This window comes from Colossoma macropomum, unplaced genomic scaffold, assembly GCF_904425465.1.
Source record: "Colossoma macropomum unplaced genomic scaffold, Colossoma_macropomum, whole genome shotgun sequence".
Taxonomy (NCBI): domain Eukaryota; kingdom Metazoa; phylum Chordata; class Actinopteri; order Characiformes; family Serrasalmidae; genus Colossoma; species Colossoma macropomum.
The window spans coordinates 719-20,818 of record NW_023495051.1 but is presented as its reverse complement, the minus strand read 5'-3'; the positions used below and the strand labels follow the sequence as shown (position 1 = coordinate 20,818).

General features: G+C 40.0%; 1 protein-coding gene across 1 annotated transcript; it reads left to right on the top strand.

The window, feature by feature from the left end:
* Nucleotides 1-240: 240 nt before the first annotated feature.
* On the top strand, nt 241-19,508 carry LOC118800971 (the record flags this gene model as incomplete). Its single annotated transcript, XM_036561150.1, has 5 exons — nt 241-313; nt 9,861-9,966; nt 10,625-10,871; nt 14,352-14,614; nt 15,530-19,508. Coding segments are annotated over exons 2-5 (4,594 nt in total), but the record flags the coding sequence as incomplete, so codon positions are not given.
* Nucleotides 19,509-20,100: the final 592 nt, after the last annotated feature.

The following is a 20,100-nucleotide window of genomic DNA, read 5'->3' as shown; positions in this document are numbered from 1 at the left end:
GAGGACATGTGAAGGGTTTTATAAATAAAATAAAAGAGGAAAAGGAAAGAGAAAGAGATGGAACAAGGAAACTAGAGACATCAAAGTGACATAAAAACATGCTTGTGCTTTGTTCTTCCTCAGGTGGAGGTATGTCAAAAGGTATGTCAAAAACTAAGGCCACCCACCTTCCCAGTGCCTCCCCCGTACACATATAGCGTATATATACATGTTACAGCCATCATCAGTGACCAGAAGGCAGGAAGCTGAAATCAGACCCCACTACTGGTCACCAGCCCTCTGCTCTTCAGACGAAGAGCTGAACGACCCAGAAGTAAGTACTTCTTAAATACACACTGGCTTTTCGACATTTATTCACGGCTGAATTAACGTTGAATTTGGTTTTGGTTTTAATCCAGGACCAGTTTTGGGCCAATTAAGTACCTCAAGCCGATATTTATTAGATCACCCACATCTAGGCCAAATACCACACTACTGCGCTTGGTTATATGTAGACATTCGTTGGTCACTTTATTATCTACAGCTACCTTGTATTTACACTCATTGTCTATTTTATCAGCTCCACTGACCATATAGTTTCACTTTGTAGTTCTACAGTTACAGACTGTAGTCCATCTGTTTCTCTGCATACTCTGTTACCCTGTTCTTCTGTGGTCAGGACCCCCACAGAGCAGGTATTATTTGGGTGATGGGTCATTCTCAGCACTGCAGTGACACTGACGTGGTGGTGGTGTGTTAGTATGTATTGCACTGGTGCGAGTGTATCAGACACAGCAGTGCTGCTGGAGTTTGCAAACACCTCAGTGTCGCTGCTGGACTGAGAACGAAAAACATCCAGCCAACAGCGTCCTGTGGGCAGCATCCTGTGACCACTGATGAAGGACTAGAGGATGACCAACACAAACTGTGCAGCAGCAGATGAGCTATCATCTCTGACTTTACATCTACAAGGTGGACCAGCAACAGTGAGTGGACACAGTGTTTAAAAACCCCAGCAGCACTGCTGTGTCTGATCCACTCGCACCAGCGCAACACACAATAACACACCACCACCACGTCAGTGTTACTGCAGTGCTGAGAATGATCCACCACCCAAATGGTTTGGGCCAATCCATTGTTGAATTGAGCAAAGGAGCAAACAAATTATGCAGAGAAACAGATGGACTACAGTCTCTAATATGTTGTCTGCAGTCACATCATGCTGATGATGCACAAATTCCAGGTGGAGAACATGAAATGAAAAGCAGAATGGATGCAATGCAGGAAGGCCATACTGAGCTAGTTTTGATGATATTACGACAGAAAGGCATGAACATTACAATATATGTTGAGTGTGACTCTTATGTTATGAAGAGGAGGAGAAAGACTTTCCTGCTATTGAGGCAGTAGATATAAACAGCTGTCCGTCCTCCAGACACCCTTCTATTCAAGAAAACAAATAAAGTATACCGAAGTATTCAACTTTTTTGTGAGTAGTTTGGTTTTCGTATACTGTCCTTTGAATTAACCTAGAAAACATTCAATGCCACAGCAGCTCTCAACATTAATGTTATTTATGTTATTAATGTTGTTTACATAATGTAGGTTAACCACTCTCAAATGTCATCGCGAAACAGCATGGCAGGTTAAGTTGTTTGTGTTCACCTGTCATTTGTGTAACCGTTAAGGCCCAATCCCATTTCCCCTTGCCCCTACCATTTGGCCCTTAGCCCTCTGTTTTGCGTGTTCACGTCTAGTGTTAGGGTTTCCCAATTGTTGCTGAGATAGAGGGGTAGGGCAAAGCGTTAGGGCTACATGGCCCTCCAAACGGATGGTTTTCAGTGACACACTCCAAACAGAGTGTTATGAAAAAAAAGAAAAACCGGCAAGATGGCTATGTGAGTGACCAGAGAAACCCACAAATGTAAGTATTTTCTCGGTTAAAAAATTACGATAACCATAGTATTATCTTAGTTTAATGTCATTCCAATGTATCATGGGTAGGAATAGGTGTAAAAAGAAGAAATGTGATTGGGACTAACTCTGATTTAAGTATTAGCGGTGTTGCTTATAGCTATTGTTTTAAATCTATCATCTGTGTACATCGACAAATTAACTGTGCCAAACACAATCCTCCGCTCCTTCCGACCGCACGCTGAAGTCAGCTTTTTATTTGCCAGTTTTCCCATTTCACCTTAAATAGTGCAGCAGGTGCCAGAATATAACTGCTGCACCATTTAAGGTGGAACGGGGAATTTCAAACAAGAAGCTGATGGTTCAAAAGCCTGTTTTGCTGGTGTTTTTCAGTCGATTTCTTGCGTTTTCCCCTTATTAACAACAAGTTTTGGTGCTTGATAAAAGCTTCTTGTGGTTTCTTGGTTAGAACGATTTAAGCAACCATAAACAACACAAACCATAGGCATTTTGAGAGCTTGTGACAGTGACTCCTATGCAGAAACTCACTTCCTGCCCTCCACCTGCAGCTCTCGCCTCAAAAATGCAGTGATATGATGTCACTAAGTTAGGTGTGCATGCTTTGCATACTTAAATGGTTCTTTGCATGGTGAAACGTTCTTCAGACTGATGGAGAATATGTTGTAGATGGTTCTATATAGAACCTTTTTGAAAAGGGTTCTTATAGCACCAGAAAGGGCTCTTCTTTTGTTACAAGCTTGACATCGCAGGATAGGCAGAACTCTTTTTGGTGCTATATAGAACCACTGCCTTTACTAAAGAACCCTTCAAGAACTGTTTTTTTAAGAGTGACATGAAAGTGTCCCAAACCCCTTTACTTTTAAAACAAGGAGGAGCCAAATCTGTGGAGCTTCTTCTGGTAGAACAACCGAGGACATCTTCTACCAGAGTAAAATCATTTTTAAGAAAGTAGGGTTAAATAATGTACAATCTTATATACATTACACAACTAAATCAAAGTGACTATGTCCTGAACTTTTAATCATCCATGCATTTCATACTGAGACAATTCCAGGGGAGTTCTCACACGAAGTAAATAACCCTAACTAATCTGTTTTGAGAAGTTTGAAGCCTATGTTTACGTTGACCTAAAGTTAAAATTTCAGTGTTGATGTATTAGAAATTTGTTAACCTTTTCACAACCATTTAACATTAAATGTTTTGACATTTTTTCAACATTGAAACAACAACAACAACAACTGACATTATTTCAACCACATTTCAACACTGAAGGTCGATCATGTGCCAGCTGTTAAACATTTTAGGTGATATGAAAGTATTTAGTGTAGCATTTTATGTAGTCTGTGTGCTAAAATGAAAATTCTTGGTTTGATTTACAAAGTCTTATTGAGCTGATGGTCCACACGTACTGATTGTTCACCCAAGTGACTGCAGTAAAGTTAGTCTTATAATTGAGATTCGACACACATTCGCATTAATAATGTCAATAGTATTAAGAGAGAACATCTATTCCGCTTACGTTTTCCTTCAAGCTCAAGGCTACTTCATTTTCCATTTCAGAACTTCTTAAAACTAGTATACATGTATGCAGCTCACATACCGTAGGCTAACATACAACATAGCTATGATAAACTGTAATGAGTTTGAGTGTCACTAACAAATCATGCTTGTAAAATGCAAACTCCAGCTTTAAGTAGCTGCTCAGTTCAAGGACAAGTACCTTAGCTGGTTATACTGACAATCAAATGATGGATCAATGGTAGTTCAAAGCTGTTTATTGTGTTACCATCATGTACTACCATCATGTACTACAACCAATACGACACTGTTAACCAGCACATTGATGGCAAAGTATCATGTAACATAATTCAGAAATCAACAAATAAATTAGGCTGAATTATGGTTTGCTAACTTCCCATTAGCTGAGGTTTGTTAGAGACAGTTGTTTTTAAGGGAGGCATTCTACCCAATTTTTGGGGAGACTTAATTTGGGCCCGCACTGTTCTGCACTGGTTCACTCCCACTACAGCTCCACCCTAGCATTCCCTCCTGGGGAAAAGTAGTTACTTTCCCTCAGAAAGTTACTGTTTTTTCCTACCGATCTTCCTCCTCTCCTCCGTGACCCACTTTCATGGTCTCAATACCAGAGGAGACGAGAAGCTGCTTTATACACCTGCCAAAATCTGCCGATACAGATTTTCTTTAGCAGATTTTAAAATGACATCACTGCATGCGCACCCAGAAAGGACAGACAATCATGGAGCAATCCAACTATCCTTTAAATCCTGCGTTTTGTATGTGCTTAAATATTCTCTGTGTTGTATATTTTCTACTAAACGTAAAATAAAAAAGACACAAAGTAGAAAACCACACAAATGTGTAGGAGCTCTGTGTAGCTGTCCCATTTCCCCAATTCCTCTTTCTCTTTTCACAAACACACAACAGCAATACATTATACAGAACTACATAGAGTCCAGATACACTATATGGACAAAAGTATTGGGACACCCCTCCTAATTATTGAGTTAAAGTGTTTCAGACACACTCATTGCTAACAGGTGGATAAAATTAAACACATAGCCTTGCAGTGTCGATAGACAAACACTGGCAGTAGAATGGTTAGAACAGCTCAGTGACTTTAAAAAGTGCACTAATCATATAATAATATAAATGTCTGTGGGGGTAATTCATTAATGCCTAGAGTTCATTCATGACTTTGTGTATGAATGAAGTGAGTAACTGATCCTTGTTAGTTTCAGTTTCTCTGACATTGTTTAGTTTCCAGTTGTGGTGAACAGAGTTGGGCAAAATAATTTAAAAAAGTACTGAACTAAATACTAAATACTGTGTTCTAAATGTACTCAGCAATGAATGTATTTCCATTACATTTCTTCTTCTTACGTTTCTTCTGTTAATATCTTTCATGAAAACTTCACTTATTTACATGAAGTTACAAAATTCTCAGCATTCTTTTGGCTGTCATCGCCTGCCTTAGTCCACTGCTACTCCTGAACTAACGATGTCCCATATCCCAATGATAAAATCTTGCAAATGTAAATATAAAGTGGGGAAGCAGTGTTATTTTTAGTTTATGGCATGTATTACGGTTCTATGAAATTCCTCCACAAGTCCAGGGCAACATTAATGCTAAACTTATGACTTGTGAACATGTCCACTACTGAGAAGAGTGTTCAGTTCTATCATCCTTCAAAAAAGCTCAGTAACACTGAGATTAACAACTGATCATTACATTGATCTATCAGTCTGCTCAGGCTTTAGCAGAGCTCAGTCTTTTTTGTCTTTTCAAGCCTTGTGCCAATTTTAAAATAGTTAATAAAGTATTCATGGTGTTTCTTTTAAAGAATGAAATGTTTTAAAAATGTAAACGTATTCTGAATTCTGCCTTTACAAAATGTAACTTGACTGAATGCAGATTCTTAATACATATTTTGAATACTTGAATTCCAGTACATTCCAACCGTAGTAGTGAGTAATAATTTGTAGCTGCTGTGATTAGTGCTTAGCCAACAGCATTTTAGTTATGTGTTGTAGTGCTGTTAAAAACTAAACAGATGTTGTTTCTGTGCTGTATACTGTGATGTGTTAGTAAGCACTAGTTCACTGATAGCTTTACAGCCACAGAGTCTCTCACAGATACCTATGTGCCCAAATACTTCCCCCATAATGCTGCTGCCTTTGATTAAAAGTATAGAATGTTCACTCGTGTCTCTATGAGCTCTGACCATCTGACCTGCTCATCAGCGTATACCACACCTACAAAATAGTGCACTGAAGCTCCCCCAGAATTGTCAATGTATTAGTCATCTTGGTATTTTGTGTTATCTTAAAAGGTTTTCGGGAAGCATAAAAAATTCTTCCCTTATACAACTTATTTATTAATTAATCATTACTATAGTTTAAAGTGAACATTGGCCAAAAAGTATGTTTTGTCATGTTTTTAGTCACAAATTCTGTATATGTAAAGTAAAGGTTTACAACTGTAGTAAACATACCCACCATAAGAATGTGGTGTTGTTTAATGACTAGCATGGCTGACTGACAATCCATTATTATTCAGACTTAAAGCTTCAATCTAAAATGTTAACCAAAGGCTTTACTGTAAATATTGCAAATACTGTAAACATACAAAGTAAAAACAAGTACCTGAACATCAGTTAAAATCATTACGTCTGTGTGTAGGCTGAAGCTGTGCCATGAGCTTGATGCTATTCAATTTATGATTGTTTTTTTTTTTGGCCAAGACTTTAGTGATGTTATGAAAGATGTGACAGTGTGCAATGTGCAATGTGCAATTTTAGTGTAAACAAATAAACAAAATACACAAAGTGGCAGTGCAGTATCAGATATGATAAACAGAATGAACAAAGTGACAGTGTAATGTGACATAAGATACCCAAAATAAACAAAGTAAACAAAGTGGCAGTGCAATATGAGTGGCAAAAAAGACTTCAGTATACAATAATGTCCCAGCACAGTGATTAGGAGTTGTACAGTGCGGCCGCTGTTGGTATGAATGATCTCCTGTACCATTCCTCACTACAGCAGAGCTGAATGAGTCTGTTGCTGAAGGTGCTCTGCTGTCTGACCAGTAGGTCATGGAGGGGGTGTGATGTGTTGTTCAGGTTAACAGTGAGTTTACTGAGTGACCCCCTTTCAACCACCACCTCAAAAACAATCAATTAAGCATCCCAAGACAGAGCCAGCCTTCTTGATCAGTTTGTTGAGCTTCTTTGCATCTCCTCCTCTGATGCTGCCTCCCCAGCAAACTGCTGCAAAGAAGACAGCGCCCCCAACAACAGACTGGTAGAACATCACCAACATCTTGGTGCACACATTAAACAACCTGAGCCTTCTCAGAAAGTAGAGACTGCTCATCCCTTTCCTGTACAAAGCCTCTGTGTCGGCCCTCCAGTCCAGTTTGTTGTCAAGCAGGTCACCTAGATATTTGTAGGTGTCTACCAGCTCAACATTCTGACCCATGAGGGTAACGGGACTGATCGTGGTCCTCTTCCTCCTCCACCATCTCCTTGGTCTTGGTCACTCTGAGGATCAGGTGTTTCTTCGTACACCACTCAACAAAGCTTTCCACTAGGTTCCTATACTCTCCTTCCTGCCCATCCCTAATGCACCCAACCACCACAGAGTCATCAGAAAATTTCTGAAGGTGGCAGTGGTCTGACCTGTATTGGAAATCCATTGTGTACAGGGTGAATAGGAAGTCTTGACTTCAGAAGTCAAAGCAAGTGATTCTCACAATGGTGTTGTTCTGGTCCAAATGGAAATCTGCCTTCTGCAGTAGATAAATAACAGCATCGTCCACGCCAACCTGCTGGTTGAAATACCTGAAGAAAGTTTTTTAAACTGTTGATGCATTTTTTGGCAAAGTGGCGAACCTCGACCTATCGTCGCTCCTAAAATGACAAAATCTTGTAATAAAGGCAATGTCAAGGTCTAGGATATAATAGATGGTGAGCAAACAGTCCGTTCTTGTAGTTGACATGGTGAATGAAGGACAAATGTGCAGGTGTGAAGACCTGAGTGACCTTGACAAGGGCCAAATCATTAGGGCCAGATGACTGGGTTGGAGGATTTCTGAAACAGCAAGGCTTGTGGGGTGCTCAAGGCAGTAGTGAGTAGCAATGACAGCGTGTTGGGTGCCCAAGGATCAACAGTGCGTGACGGCAACAAAGGCGATCCCGACTTGTCCGAACTAACAGAAGGGCTTGTAAAACCTGATATTGTAACAATTTCCTAACAAAGCAATAACACTCAGAAATGTAGTATAATTTTGCACTTAATTTTCTGGAAAATGTAATGCCTTATTACATTATTGGGAATGTATTACATTTTCAAGTTGATCATATGTAACACATTATTGCATTATTGGGACTATGTTATATTTGCAAGTTATATTTTCATATTTACAAGTTTACAAAATCACCTTTTTCCAAATGGATGATGTTATTTTTTTTTTATTATGTTACATTGTGAAATTTAGTGAATGTTCTACATTTTGGGATATATTTACAGTTGAGTTAAGCATACTGTCAACATTGTGCACATCTGCATTCAGACCTCAGACTTATTGCCAGATTCAAGAGCTGCTTAGACAGTTGGATTATGTGGAAGGAGAGATGTGTTACCTGTAATGCAGACTTTAAATTGTTATTTGTCTTGTCCCATCCTGTGAGGAGCTTTATCAGGTCCAGAGCCACTGGCTGACTAATTGGTGTAACCACAAAATTTGTTCCAGAAATTTACGTTTTTAGGTGTTTTATGTCAAAACCAACCTACAGAACTATATAGCCCACAACCTATCCACCCATATTCAGCACCGGCTCATTCAAATGTTTTCAGGCATTCGCATTCATGTTTCATTCCAGGTGTGATGAATACCAGATTCAAAAACAAATTAAACACCAGCTTAAGTCTGAATACAGGTAACCTCCCCAGTGTATCTACTGACATAACCAATTTTTACATCAGAAATATACTTTCTTAAAACATAAGACTTGATGGCTTTGTCCAGACTAGGCTTCCGAATACATCAAATTAATTAGCTTAATTTAAGTTAAAGTGATTTATATTGGTCATAGTAAATGAATTGTTTAGACTGTAATAAGGATGGAGCATTCAGCATTTACACAAACAAACATACCTGCACACATAGTGTAAATCTGACTCCATATCACTATATTTTGGGTTAGTATACCTGAAACATGGTTCATAGCTACATTTTTTCTATTGTATAAATACCATAACAAACACAGCTTTGTGTTTGTGCTCATGTTTGTGGTTGTGTTCATGTTTCACCATCAGCTAACCAGCTATCTTAATTTATATATATATATAATCAGTGAGACAAATATGCCTACGAGCCTTACTATTCATTTACAGCCCGGCTCAGAAGTTACCGTGTATGAGAATCCTGCCCCTTTTCAAAGGACACTGTGTCAGTGATGCTTCTCCAAGCTGGGTTGATTCCTGTCTACACCATAAAACATTTCAGGAGACTGTTGGTATCTACTCTTGAGAGTACTGAATCATCCCTTCAGACAAATAGTTGGCAAACCAAATAGTTGGAAAACATTATGAACATGTATAATTCCCAATAACATAATACTAGATTCTCAATAATGTAATAAGGCAATATGGTATTACATTATCAGTAAAAGTAGCATTACATTAAGTTAAGACTTTGTATTACGTTATTGGGTTTTATTACATTTTGACCAAATTAAGGGAAACAAATCATTACATGTCTGGGGTTATTACATTATTGGGAAATTATTACAGTATTTGGCTTTACAGGGCTACTGTGGCACAAATCACAGGATGTCACGTTTAATGATAGTTATGGGAGGAATGTGTCACAGTGAGTGTCATCATACCCTGCTGCTTATGGGGCTGCATAGCCACAGAACAGTCAGAATGCTGATGCTGACCCCAGTCCACCATCAAAAAAGCCTACAATGGGCATGTGAGTGTCAGAATTAGACCTTAGAGCAATGAAAGGACGTTGCCTGGTCTGATGAGTCCCGTCTTGTTTTACATCATCTGGATGACTGAGTATGTGTGCACTGTCTACCTGGGGAAGGGATGACACCAGGATGCACTGTGGGAAGGAGACAAATTGTCAAATTGACACGTACTGTTAGTAAGTTAGTTAGTTATTAATGCACTTAAAAATGTAAAATGGATGCTACAGTGCGCCAACATAGATTTGGGTCAAACCTCCTTCCACCTTCAGTAATAGATGAGATATAACTGATGACATTTTCTGACAATTGTTAACTCTAGCAGTTCAGTGTGCGTCAGGTTCATCAACGGAGCTTAAGTGATTCTCTGTGTTCTCATGTGAAATCCATTTCCAAATGTTTGATGTGGACCATAATTAATACTTTTGTTGTGGTCTTTTGTTTCAGAATGGGGAATCAGGGAGGAAAAGTAACTGTTGAGAATAAAACTCCATACAAATGGACCGTCTGTCACGATAGTCAAGAGATGACACTTCCTAAGGAATATGTGACGGTAATGCACACAATCACTGCGTTTGAATGTTGAGACAATGTTATTCAGACTGAGATATTCAGAAATACACTGTTTCTCAGACTGAAAAGATTTTTATCAAATCTCAGATACATCAAGTTTATTATATTTAATTCTTAATTCTTAAAAACTTTTAGATATTCAACTCCAAATCACAGGTTTTTATTTCATTGTTTTTAATCAACAAACACAACCTTTAGAGTTTGTACATTTGTTTATCTTTTGTTTATTGTTCTATTCTTTCACATCTCTATTTTGTATTCAGTATTTTGAGCTGAACTGAATTTCAGATAACACAGATAAAACAGATAATGGTGTAATTTCACTGCTCCATGAAAACACACTTTTAACATGGGTGCTATGAGGAGCAACAGTCAATAATTAAGTCCATCCAACAAAAAAAAAAAACATTTTTTGTTTTCCGTTCTATTTTGTACAACCTTCTATGTTAAAAGCCCAGCTACGCTTTATTTACATTTTTGTGGCCCCTTAATTTTAAATACAGAGCATCAAATAAAGATGTTTATATGGTTTTTACAAAAAAAAGTCACATACACTGTTTTTTTGTTGCAAGGGCTTAATTATGTAAACCATAATTAACATTAATCAATGTAATCCATCAATTTCTCTGTTGTTTTAGCATTGTATTGGTCCCTATGGAAGATCATCTATGGAGTATACTATTCTTCTTAACTGGTTAATAACCTTCTACGTTCATGTGAAGTATGGACACTGTTCAGAGACAGAGTGCTATAGAAAACCAGATCTGTGGTACAAATTAAATCCAAGAGGTGACCCTCACTTCATTATTCGAGAGTGTGGAGACCAAATTTACCTGGACTGCAACATAAATTACGAGGAGAAGAAATCAACATGCCCAAATTACGGTATGTGACCTGTTTTTATTAGCTCTGTGTTTAGTAGTTGTATTCTTTATTAAGAGCATGGCTTGTCGATGTAATACTTATTTTCAGACAGTTCAGACATTTGTGCACAACAAGTGAACCTTAGCAGTAAAACATAGGTGGTTGTACTAATAGGTGGCTAATTTGGTTGGGCACTAGTAAATTTTTTTTCTGTTCTTGTTCAGTTATTTCCCACATTAGATGTGTGGTGTTGCCCAGTAGGGAGCACAGCATTCCAACTCTGCCACACTGGGGTGGTCTCTGCACTAGGCAAAGGCAGGGGCAAACTTTGGGCTCCTCTGAGCCAAGAGCCCCATGAAAATGCAAATTAGATATACATACTGTGGGGTGCTTGCGGTTGAGAGAGAGACCACAGAACATGCAGACACGAAAGGTGAGTTAAAAAAAACACTGGCTATCAGCCAGCTTTATTCCAGGAGAGAGGAGCAATGATAGTATTCAAACAAAAGGAAAGAAAGGAAAAAAACAAGCAAAAAGTGAGCTCAGTCAGTCCATTTTGATGCCATCTGCTCCTGAGCACTAAGTAATTTCAAGTGTGACGACTGTCAAGGGTGAGGGGCCCAATGAACGTGCCCGTCCTGTCTGACGCCGGCTTCAGTCTTCTATAGAGATGGAGAGAGAGAAAGGGAGAAAACGACAGAACGAGAGGCAAAAAGGCCGGGAAAAGGAAAAAACCAAGCTCTCGGCTGATCCCGAGTCTCCAGTGTCACTCACTCGACTGATCTGTCAGTAGATCTTTTATTTTGGTGGCTCTGTGTGGCTGAGGGGTTGCAGCTGAGGTGATCAGCAGGAGCCAGGCGTGCGGGATTCCAGGCCCTGCCCTCACGGCCACGCGTTCGCCTACTATCCACAACAATAGGTAAGTATGACAGCTCTCAGTACCTTGGCAAGCTGCCTTTGGCCGTGATGGAGGCTGACACAGTCTTCACCTGGATTGATGGCTCGAGAAAAGAGAAATGATCCGTGATTAAAGCAAAGGGCCTACCGGTCAAGTAATACAATGGCCCACTTAATGGCCAGGCCTTCGCGTTCCACAGTGGCATAGCGTTGTTGTACAAAACCGGATGCTCCTCACCGTCGAAGTCCTGGGTCAGTACCGCTTCAAGACCCCATTCTGACGCATCAGTCTGGACCGTGAAGGGTCAGTCAAAATCCGGATTACACAAAATAGGTTCAGTGATCAGGTGGCATTTTAGTTGGATGAAGACTGTTTCAGCCTCCGTGGTCCACTTCACTGAGTCGGGCTGGCCCTTCTTAATAAGATCTGAAAAAGGGGCCACTACAGAGGAGAAGCCGGTAATACCCCGCCACCCCCAAGAATGCACGTACCTCTGTTTTGGTCCTGGTTCGGGGGCAGTTGAGAATCGCTGCCACTTTTATTTGTGACACTGTAGTAAACCCCTACCTATTCTATACCCCAAGTAGTGTGCTTCTGAGAGTCTGAGATGACACTTCTTGGGGTTGGCTACGAGTCCCGCCTCACGGAGTCCACAGAGTACCCTCCAAAGGTGTAACAGGTGTTCAGCCCAGGACTCTGAGTGAATAATGACATTGTCCAAGTAGGCCGCTGCAAGTTTGGTGGGGTCATAGGACCACATCCATGAGATGTTGGAAGGTGGCCTGGGCTCCATGAAGGCCAAATGGAAGAACTCTGTAATGCCTGTGCCCCGTGGGGATGGGGAAAGCAGTTTTTGGGCAGGCCTGAGAAGTTAAGGACACCTGCCAGCAGCTCTTGGTGAGGTCCAGAGTGGAGATGAAACATGCCTTACCTAACCGATTAATCAGGTCATCCACGCGGAGCAGAGGGTAGGAGTCAGATTGTGAAACTTCAATCAGTTTCCAGAAATCGGTGCAGAATTTCCAGGTCCCGTCAGGCTTGACAATTGGGCTGGACCACAGGCTGTCAGAGGGTTCGATGATACCGGCGTGCAGCATTCTTTTAACCTCCTCTTCAATGGCAATGCAGCAGGCTTCGGGTCCCCGGTAGGGCTGCTGCCTTATCACAACCCCAGGGGGTGTCCGGATGTTGTGTTGGATGTTGTGTTGGAAATCCGCTGCCGGGCTTGTTGGGCCTCCTCTAGGTGTTCCCATACGATAGGTGAGGCAGCGTCTATCCGTTGTTGCATCTCCTGCACATACTCAATAACAAAGCTCCACGTCAAGGAGCTCCCGAGGCCTCCGAGCATATAATAGCTCAAAGGGAGAAAACCCTGTGGAGGCCTGGGGCAACTCATGAACGGCAAAGAGTACATAAGGGCTCAGCAAGTCCCAGTCACGTCCATCTTGACTTATCGCTTTTTTTAACATGCTTTTGAGAGTCTGATTAAACCTTTCCACAAGGCCATCGGTCTGAGGGTGACTGTCGACTATGACCAAGATTTACTCGTGTCCCTGAAATGATTTTGGCAGTGGCACCCTCCACCACCCACGAAGATTAGGCTTAGATGATGTATGTGCACTTATTACTTCCTGGAAAGCTCTCTACTAAAGTTCAAACTGTATATAATTAAATTTTTGAAACAGGAGATCTTTACTGAGTGTTAATTAGATGTATGCCATCATGACACAGAGTAAATAATGGTTTATGATGCCTGCAGGTCCATTATCTGCAAAATCATACAAATGGCAGATTTAATATCAGTGTTTTTTTGTAACACATATGCTAAGAATGGTTAAATAGTTCTTGAAGCAAGTGAAATAATTCATGTAAGGAGGTCCATGGACAGGAATTATTTCTGCCAACCACAGTTGAGCTGTTCTGGTTTCATATTCAGTACGATTTCAATTCAATGTGTTAACACTTTGGCACTTGATAAGGTGCCTGAATAGAAGTAGTCTGATTAAAAAAAAATAGATGAATACTTGCTGCACTAATGAAGGCTGAAAGCTGTGAAACTGAACCTGTATTTTGTGTTTATCTGGTGGTTTGGTGGTTGTTTAGTGAGTGAAGGAATTTATTCTTGTGATAGTAAGTTGAAGTGTTTGTTGGAGAAGTTTGCTTTGTTTTGTGGTGATCAGTCTATTTTGTAAAGAAAGCATTATTTTGGCCAGCAGGTTAGTATTGTGTGTTAACTGTTTTGAGAATATGACTTATGAATGGACAAAAATGTTCAGGCAATTGAGAAAAACTAGCAGGCAACTTCACCCAATCACCCCCTAAATATAACTGACTCAATTATTTGAGTCCATTTTGTCTATGGGACATCATGTAATTTATAGAATCAAAGGGACATAGTTTGATATATAGAATCACCTAATTATGTAACAGTCTCACCAAAAGTATTGCAGAGAGGGCAGAAATAAGCCTTAATATAAACACTCCGGAGCTGATGTGCCAAGCCTTCTGCACCGGTTTCAGGTGCAAATAGGATGCATACTGTCCGCTTTTAAATGTCAATAAACTGTTATTATATTATAACAATATTATACTTATTTTCTCAGGCAAACTTGAAGATGATGCCCGACAGAGAGAGGCGGAGCGAAGACGGGAGAAAGAGAAAGAGGAACAGCGACGGCAGGCACAGCTTGAGCTGGAAAGAAGAATTGAAGAACAGATCAAAAGAGAAAGTGAAATATCTGCTAAGAAGCTTTCTCAGGCCAATGAGAGACTGAAGCAGAAAGAAATCCTAAGAGGCCAGCAGTTCCACCAGCAAACCCATATAATACAACAGCCACTGGAAGTCTATACAGTAGACAGAGATGAGGTACCCGTGGTAACGTTTTTTAGCTTACAGGCAAATGCAATTACAAAAGTTATTATAGGTTAGCAATGTTCAGTAAAAGGTGCAATAAAATGAGGGCAATAAAAATGATCTTTGTACAACTGTTTGATTAGCTTGCATGAAAGTTAGTATATTTCAAAATAGTGAATAGTTTCTCAGTTTCACAGCATGTTGTAAACTTAAACTTTTTGGATTTAGATTTTAGAAAATATTAAGAACATATAGTTTCTTATTCAGGTGTTGATCATTGCAGTTTCTATTTTTTTCAAGCAGTTTGGCAAGCAGCTTTGTCCCAACACCCACCCTGTGCAACAGTACTATCATTTAAATTGCATGTAATGACGTAACTCACATGTAATTACAGCTGCACAAATGTATTTAGGTACATTTACAATATATGTTGTACTGTGTAAAAGTCTAAGCAGCCATTAAATTGTGTAAACCTTATCTCATCAGTAAGTATCATGTTGCCTGTGAGAACAATACAACATTAGAACAAATACAAATAAACATAAATGCAGTTATAAATAACGAGAGTGCTGGATTTAGCGAAGTTATTAGTATGTATTTCAGATGGACACAATATATATTTCAGATGGATACAGGAGCTTCTGCAGCACCAGATTAATTTTAATGAACAACTGATTAGATAAACTAGGTATTGAATGGTAACTGTACAGGGCTTTTTTAATGAAAGCTTTTAAGATAATTTAAGACAACACACACAACCATCACAATGAATTTCTTATTTGTTTATTCTAATTGCTTAGTGTTTATTCTAAAATACACTAGCTTTATGTATACTTTTTCCAGATGGACTAAGACTTTTGCACAGTACTCTGTTTCCTTATTTATATTTCATCAGTTGATGTTCCTTGATTTTTTTCTTTCCTACAGGTTGCAGAAATGGAGAAGGATTTCATTGACCTGATGTTCAGTTATGAAATTACTGAAATCGAAGACTCAGAAGAGCCATTAGCTGACAGAATGAAACGCCTACAAAATGAAATAATGGTTGACTACTGTAAGAAACACAACCTGTCCAGCAGCTGCATGTTTTCGTTTGATGCTGCAGTTGATTATGATACTCTGCCTCTTAGTGACAGACTGTCAGTCCTTGAAGCAGTACTGCAAGTAGTTTTTGAAGAGACTGAGGATGACCATGAACATCAATATGACCGGGACTTTTTACTCAGTGTGCTTGAACAGCTGAATGACACTCATCCATCACTTGCAGGGAAACTTTTGCAGAACATTCTTTATACAGATGTGCAGCTTACCATGCAGAGTAAAGAAATTCTGTGTCAGATCTTGTTCAACAACATGTGGACACCAGGAGAAATAACTGATTTTATGTGGAACATCACTGGCAAAGACACTGAGCAAGTGTTCTCATTACTCCACATGGCACAGACCTACAAAGTAGAGTACTGCAACGTATTTAATGCTCTGTGTACATCTGATCCCCTCAGAATGTTACAAAACCATGTTTACAATGAGAGACACAAAGACGCTAAAACCATTTTAAGAGAAATGCATGATGAAAACCTCCCTGAGAATGTGTTAACTATCCTGGAGGATGTCCTGTTATATCTGGAAAAGGAGCTTCCAAAAAATGCAACAGCTGATCTCAGTGAAAGTGAAGTTGAAGATTTGAAGAAGAAAGTTAAATCAATGGATTTCAATGATCCAGACAGAGATGTCCTCAAACAAGTGCTGGTTAAGATGTCAGTTGCAGTAAAAAAGTGCTCCACTCTCATCTTTCAAAAGGGTGAAAAGAAAACAGTTATTGAAGGATATGTTCCAAGATTAACTCAGCTTGCAACACTGGTCATTTTCCTTCTTTCAAAATCAAAAACAAATACAGGATGTCTTCTTGAAATCGGGACAGGGGAAGGAAAATCTTGTATTTTAGCCATGCTTGCTGCAATTCATGCCATTCGTGGTGTAAAGGTGGATCTTGTGACAAGCTCTCCAGTCCTTGCCTGCCGTGATTTAGAAGAATGGAAAGAACTGTACAAAATGTTTGGCATCACATCATCTGTCGTTCCTCCACCTTTAAATGATTCCCCACCTGAAAAACATGATGAACTGATTCAAGATGCATATAAGCAACAAGTCGTTTACAGTACTGTAGGAACATTTGCAGCAGATACACTGAGACAAGAGTTTGAGAAGAAAACGACTCGAGGAGAAAGGAGTTTTGAGATGGTCATTGTGGATGAAGTTGATTATATGACCTTGGATAATGGAGTTCAGATTACATTTCTCTCTCATGAGTCCAGAGGTCTACAGCATTTGGAGCAAGTCCTTGCAAGCATTTGGGCTGTGACTTCAGCATGCCGACCAATTCAAATGGAAGAAACTGGAGAGATCATGTGGGCAACAAGAGTCCAGAATTTTCATACGGCTGCACTGCTCGCAATGATAGGTTCTGACACATCTGGCACATTTTCACCACTGGACATTTTGTTGCCAGGCACTGAATTGGGCTTTTACTCAGAGGAAGACTTTGAAATGTTAAAAGTGTCTGTTAATGCAGGTGAAGGGAAAGAGGAAAAGGCAACCTTGCATGATGACGCATGGAAGTCTCTCATGGCAAAAACTGGAGTGGAACAGCAATATGACCTGCTTAGTGTCCTTGAGATGGGAATGGAAAACAAGGTGGCGTTTAACTGTTATGTCTATCAGTCAGAAACTAGGAAAGCTGCTCGCTTTGGAGATCAAAAAACTGAAACTGACCAAAACATCAACATGCTGCTACTCGAGAATGGAAAGGCTTGTGAGATCATGTCTGAAAAAGTTCTTGTTGAAGCCACTGTTGCAGAGCTGACATCCAAAATTAAATATTCTAAACAATGTCATTCAAATGCAGACACAGAAGAAAACACTTTTGTGATCCCTCCTTTCATGGAGGAATACTTGCAAAAGCAACTGCCAGTGTTTGTTGAGAATGCCCTGAAGGCCATTCAAATGACAAAAGGCAGAGAGTACATGATTGAGAAGTCACTCAGAGCTCAAGGAGTGGATATTAGTGAAGAAGACCAACACATGTATCACACAGTAATTCCAGTGGACTTTCAGGCCAGTGGGATGTTGGAGAAAAGCAAACGCTGGGGTGATGGACTGCAACAGTTTTTGGAGATGAAACATCAGTTAGCTTTATCACCTTTATCAAACGTGACTAACTACATGTCGAATCGGAGTTTCTTCAAGAGATATCTCAGTGGGAAAGGAATATTTGGTGTTTCTGGAACATTGGGAGGAGATGCAGACAAGTGTTTCCTGACAAGGCACTACAAAACAGACTGCTATGTTATACCAGCTCATCAGCGTAAGAAAGTTACTGAGCTGCCTGCAGTGCAAGTGAGGGGAGGCACTGATAAATGGATTCAGAGGCTTTGTGACACAGTTTCAAAGGTCTCTGACAGGGGTCAGGTTGTGTTGGTCGTATGTGAAGATGTCAACACAGCAAACACCCTTAATGAAAAAATAACAGCAGGCACCAAGCATCCAGTTACCATGTACACAAACAGTGAAAGCCACAGCATTGAGAATCAGGAGTTCACTGAGGGACAGATCATTATTACCACTAACCTTGGAGGACGTGGGACTGACATTAAGGTTACAAAGGAAGTCAATCAACGTGGAGGTCTTTTCGTGATACTTGCCTACTTTCCCAACAACCGACGAGTGGAGCAACAGGTCTTTGGGCGCACAGGTCGAAAAGGCACACCAGGCATGGTCCAACTAATACTGAACCATGAGCACCTCGCTCAGGCTTATCAGGGCCATTCCATTGAAATCATGCGGGAACTCAGAGAAGAGTTTGAAAGTAAACGTATTAAGGACATGGAGAAAGAGAAACTGGTTGAAATTGAGATGAAGGAAGAGCTTTTCTCCACATTTTGTGAGTTCCTTAGTGACTTTGATCAGCATTACAGCACAGAGGAAAAGACAGATCTCTTTGAAGTGAAAGTAAAAGACGTTCCTCGTTACTTTGAGTCCTGTTGCACTAAGATGGACTATCACCCAGCTCTGAATGCTTTGAAAGAATCATGGGGTTTATGGCTGATTCTTCACACAGATCAGATCAACACACAGAATGACATCAAGAAACTGAAAGAAGACCTCATCCAGCATTTGCAGAACACAAGTAACAAACTTTTACAAGGTAACAGTGAAAATTTCTACGATCACATCCAGCAGGCTTTGGGACGAACTGCCTTGCACTTTCAGAACAAAACCAAATGTGACTATGGAGCAAAGTTCTACTGGGAAAAAGCATCTGGCTTTGAAAACTACTACCGAGCTATTGCACTGTATAACCAAGCTTACGTTACTATTAACATGGCTAAGGAGAACTACAAAAACGAGGCACGTGTCTTACTCGAGGAGACAGAGAAAGCTATTGATGTTTATGTGTCAGAAACCGCAAATACTCTGAGTTTAGTTTCCATGTCTGTTACTAGTGATTTTGAACCACACCACAGTGATAGCCGTAACTTCCAAACACAAATGCAGGCTAGGATGAATATATTTCAGTCTTGGAAGAGAAATATCACAAAAATACTCGAAGTCCTTGCATCGAGTGAAGATGTTACAACTGTGGACTCCGCACTCTACAGCTTATCATCTTGTGAGGATTTCGTCTCTAGTAGTGAATTCAGCCTCTTCCATAATTATGGTCTTGCAGTTGTGTTTGAGGTGAAAAAAAAGCCTCGGTTCTCCTTTGATGCTCTGATCTGCTGCTTTATTGGTGTGGCTCAGGTGGTAGCAGGAGTGCTAATATGTGCCTTGTCAGCTGGTTCCCTGTCCTCTTTTGGCCTTGGCTTGATATCTGAAGGTGTGTCTGACATGATAAGTGGAGTCACAGGTATGATAAATGGAACTTTTGACTGGGCATCATGGGCAATATCTAAAGCCATCAGCATAGGAGTTTCTCTGGTTTGTGGTGGACTCGGTGTTATCAAAAAAGCAGTCACTTCTGTGACAAATGCTGCCAAGAATATCTTCCACGGCACCAAAACCCTAAGAAGTGTTGCATGTAGTGCCATCAGATCAGGAAAACGACTTTTTGTGTCTGCTTGTACATCAGTAAAAAAAGCAGCAACATCAGTAAGTACGCAGACCTTCAGTACCCTGTGTACATCAAATATGGTCAAATTAAATTTAAAAAATGCAAGTAAGTATGCTATCCAAGAAATAGCTATTCAAGGAGTAAACACAGCAGTGAACAAAGGCATTGATGCTACACTTCAAGAAAGTTTCAAACTAGCATTCCAACAGACTTTCAAGGATTCTGTCTGTTCAGCTCTGAAAGAGAATAAAGACTTTGTCAATGCAGTCACAGAGTTTATTAGTTTAGCAATTCCAAAGGCTGTCCTGGATAGAGAATGTGGCAACTACAAGATTGACAAAAACTTGGAGAACGATATTAAAGATCATGTTAATTTGAAAACGAATTC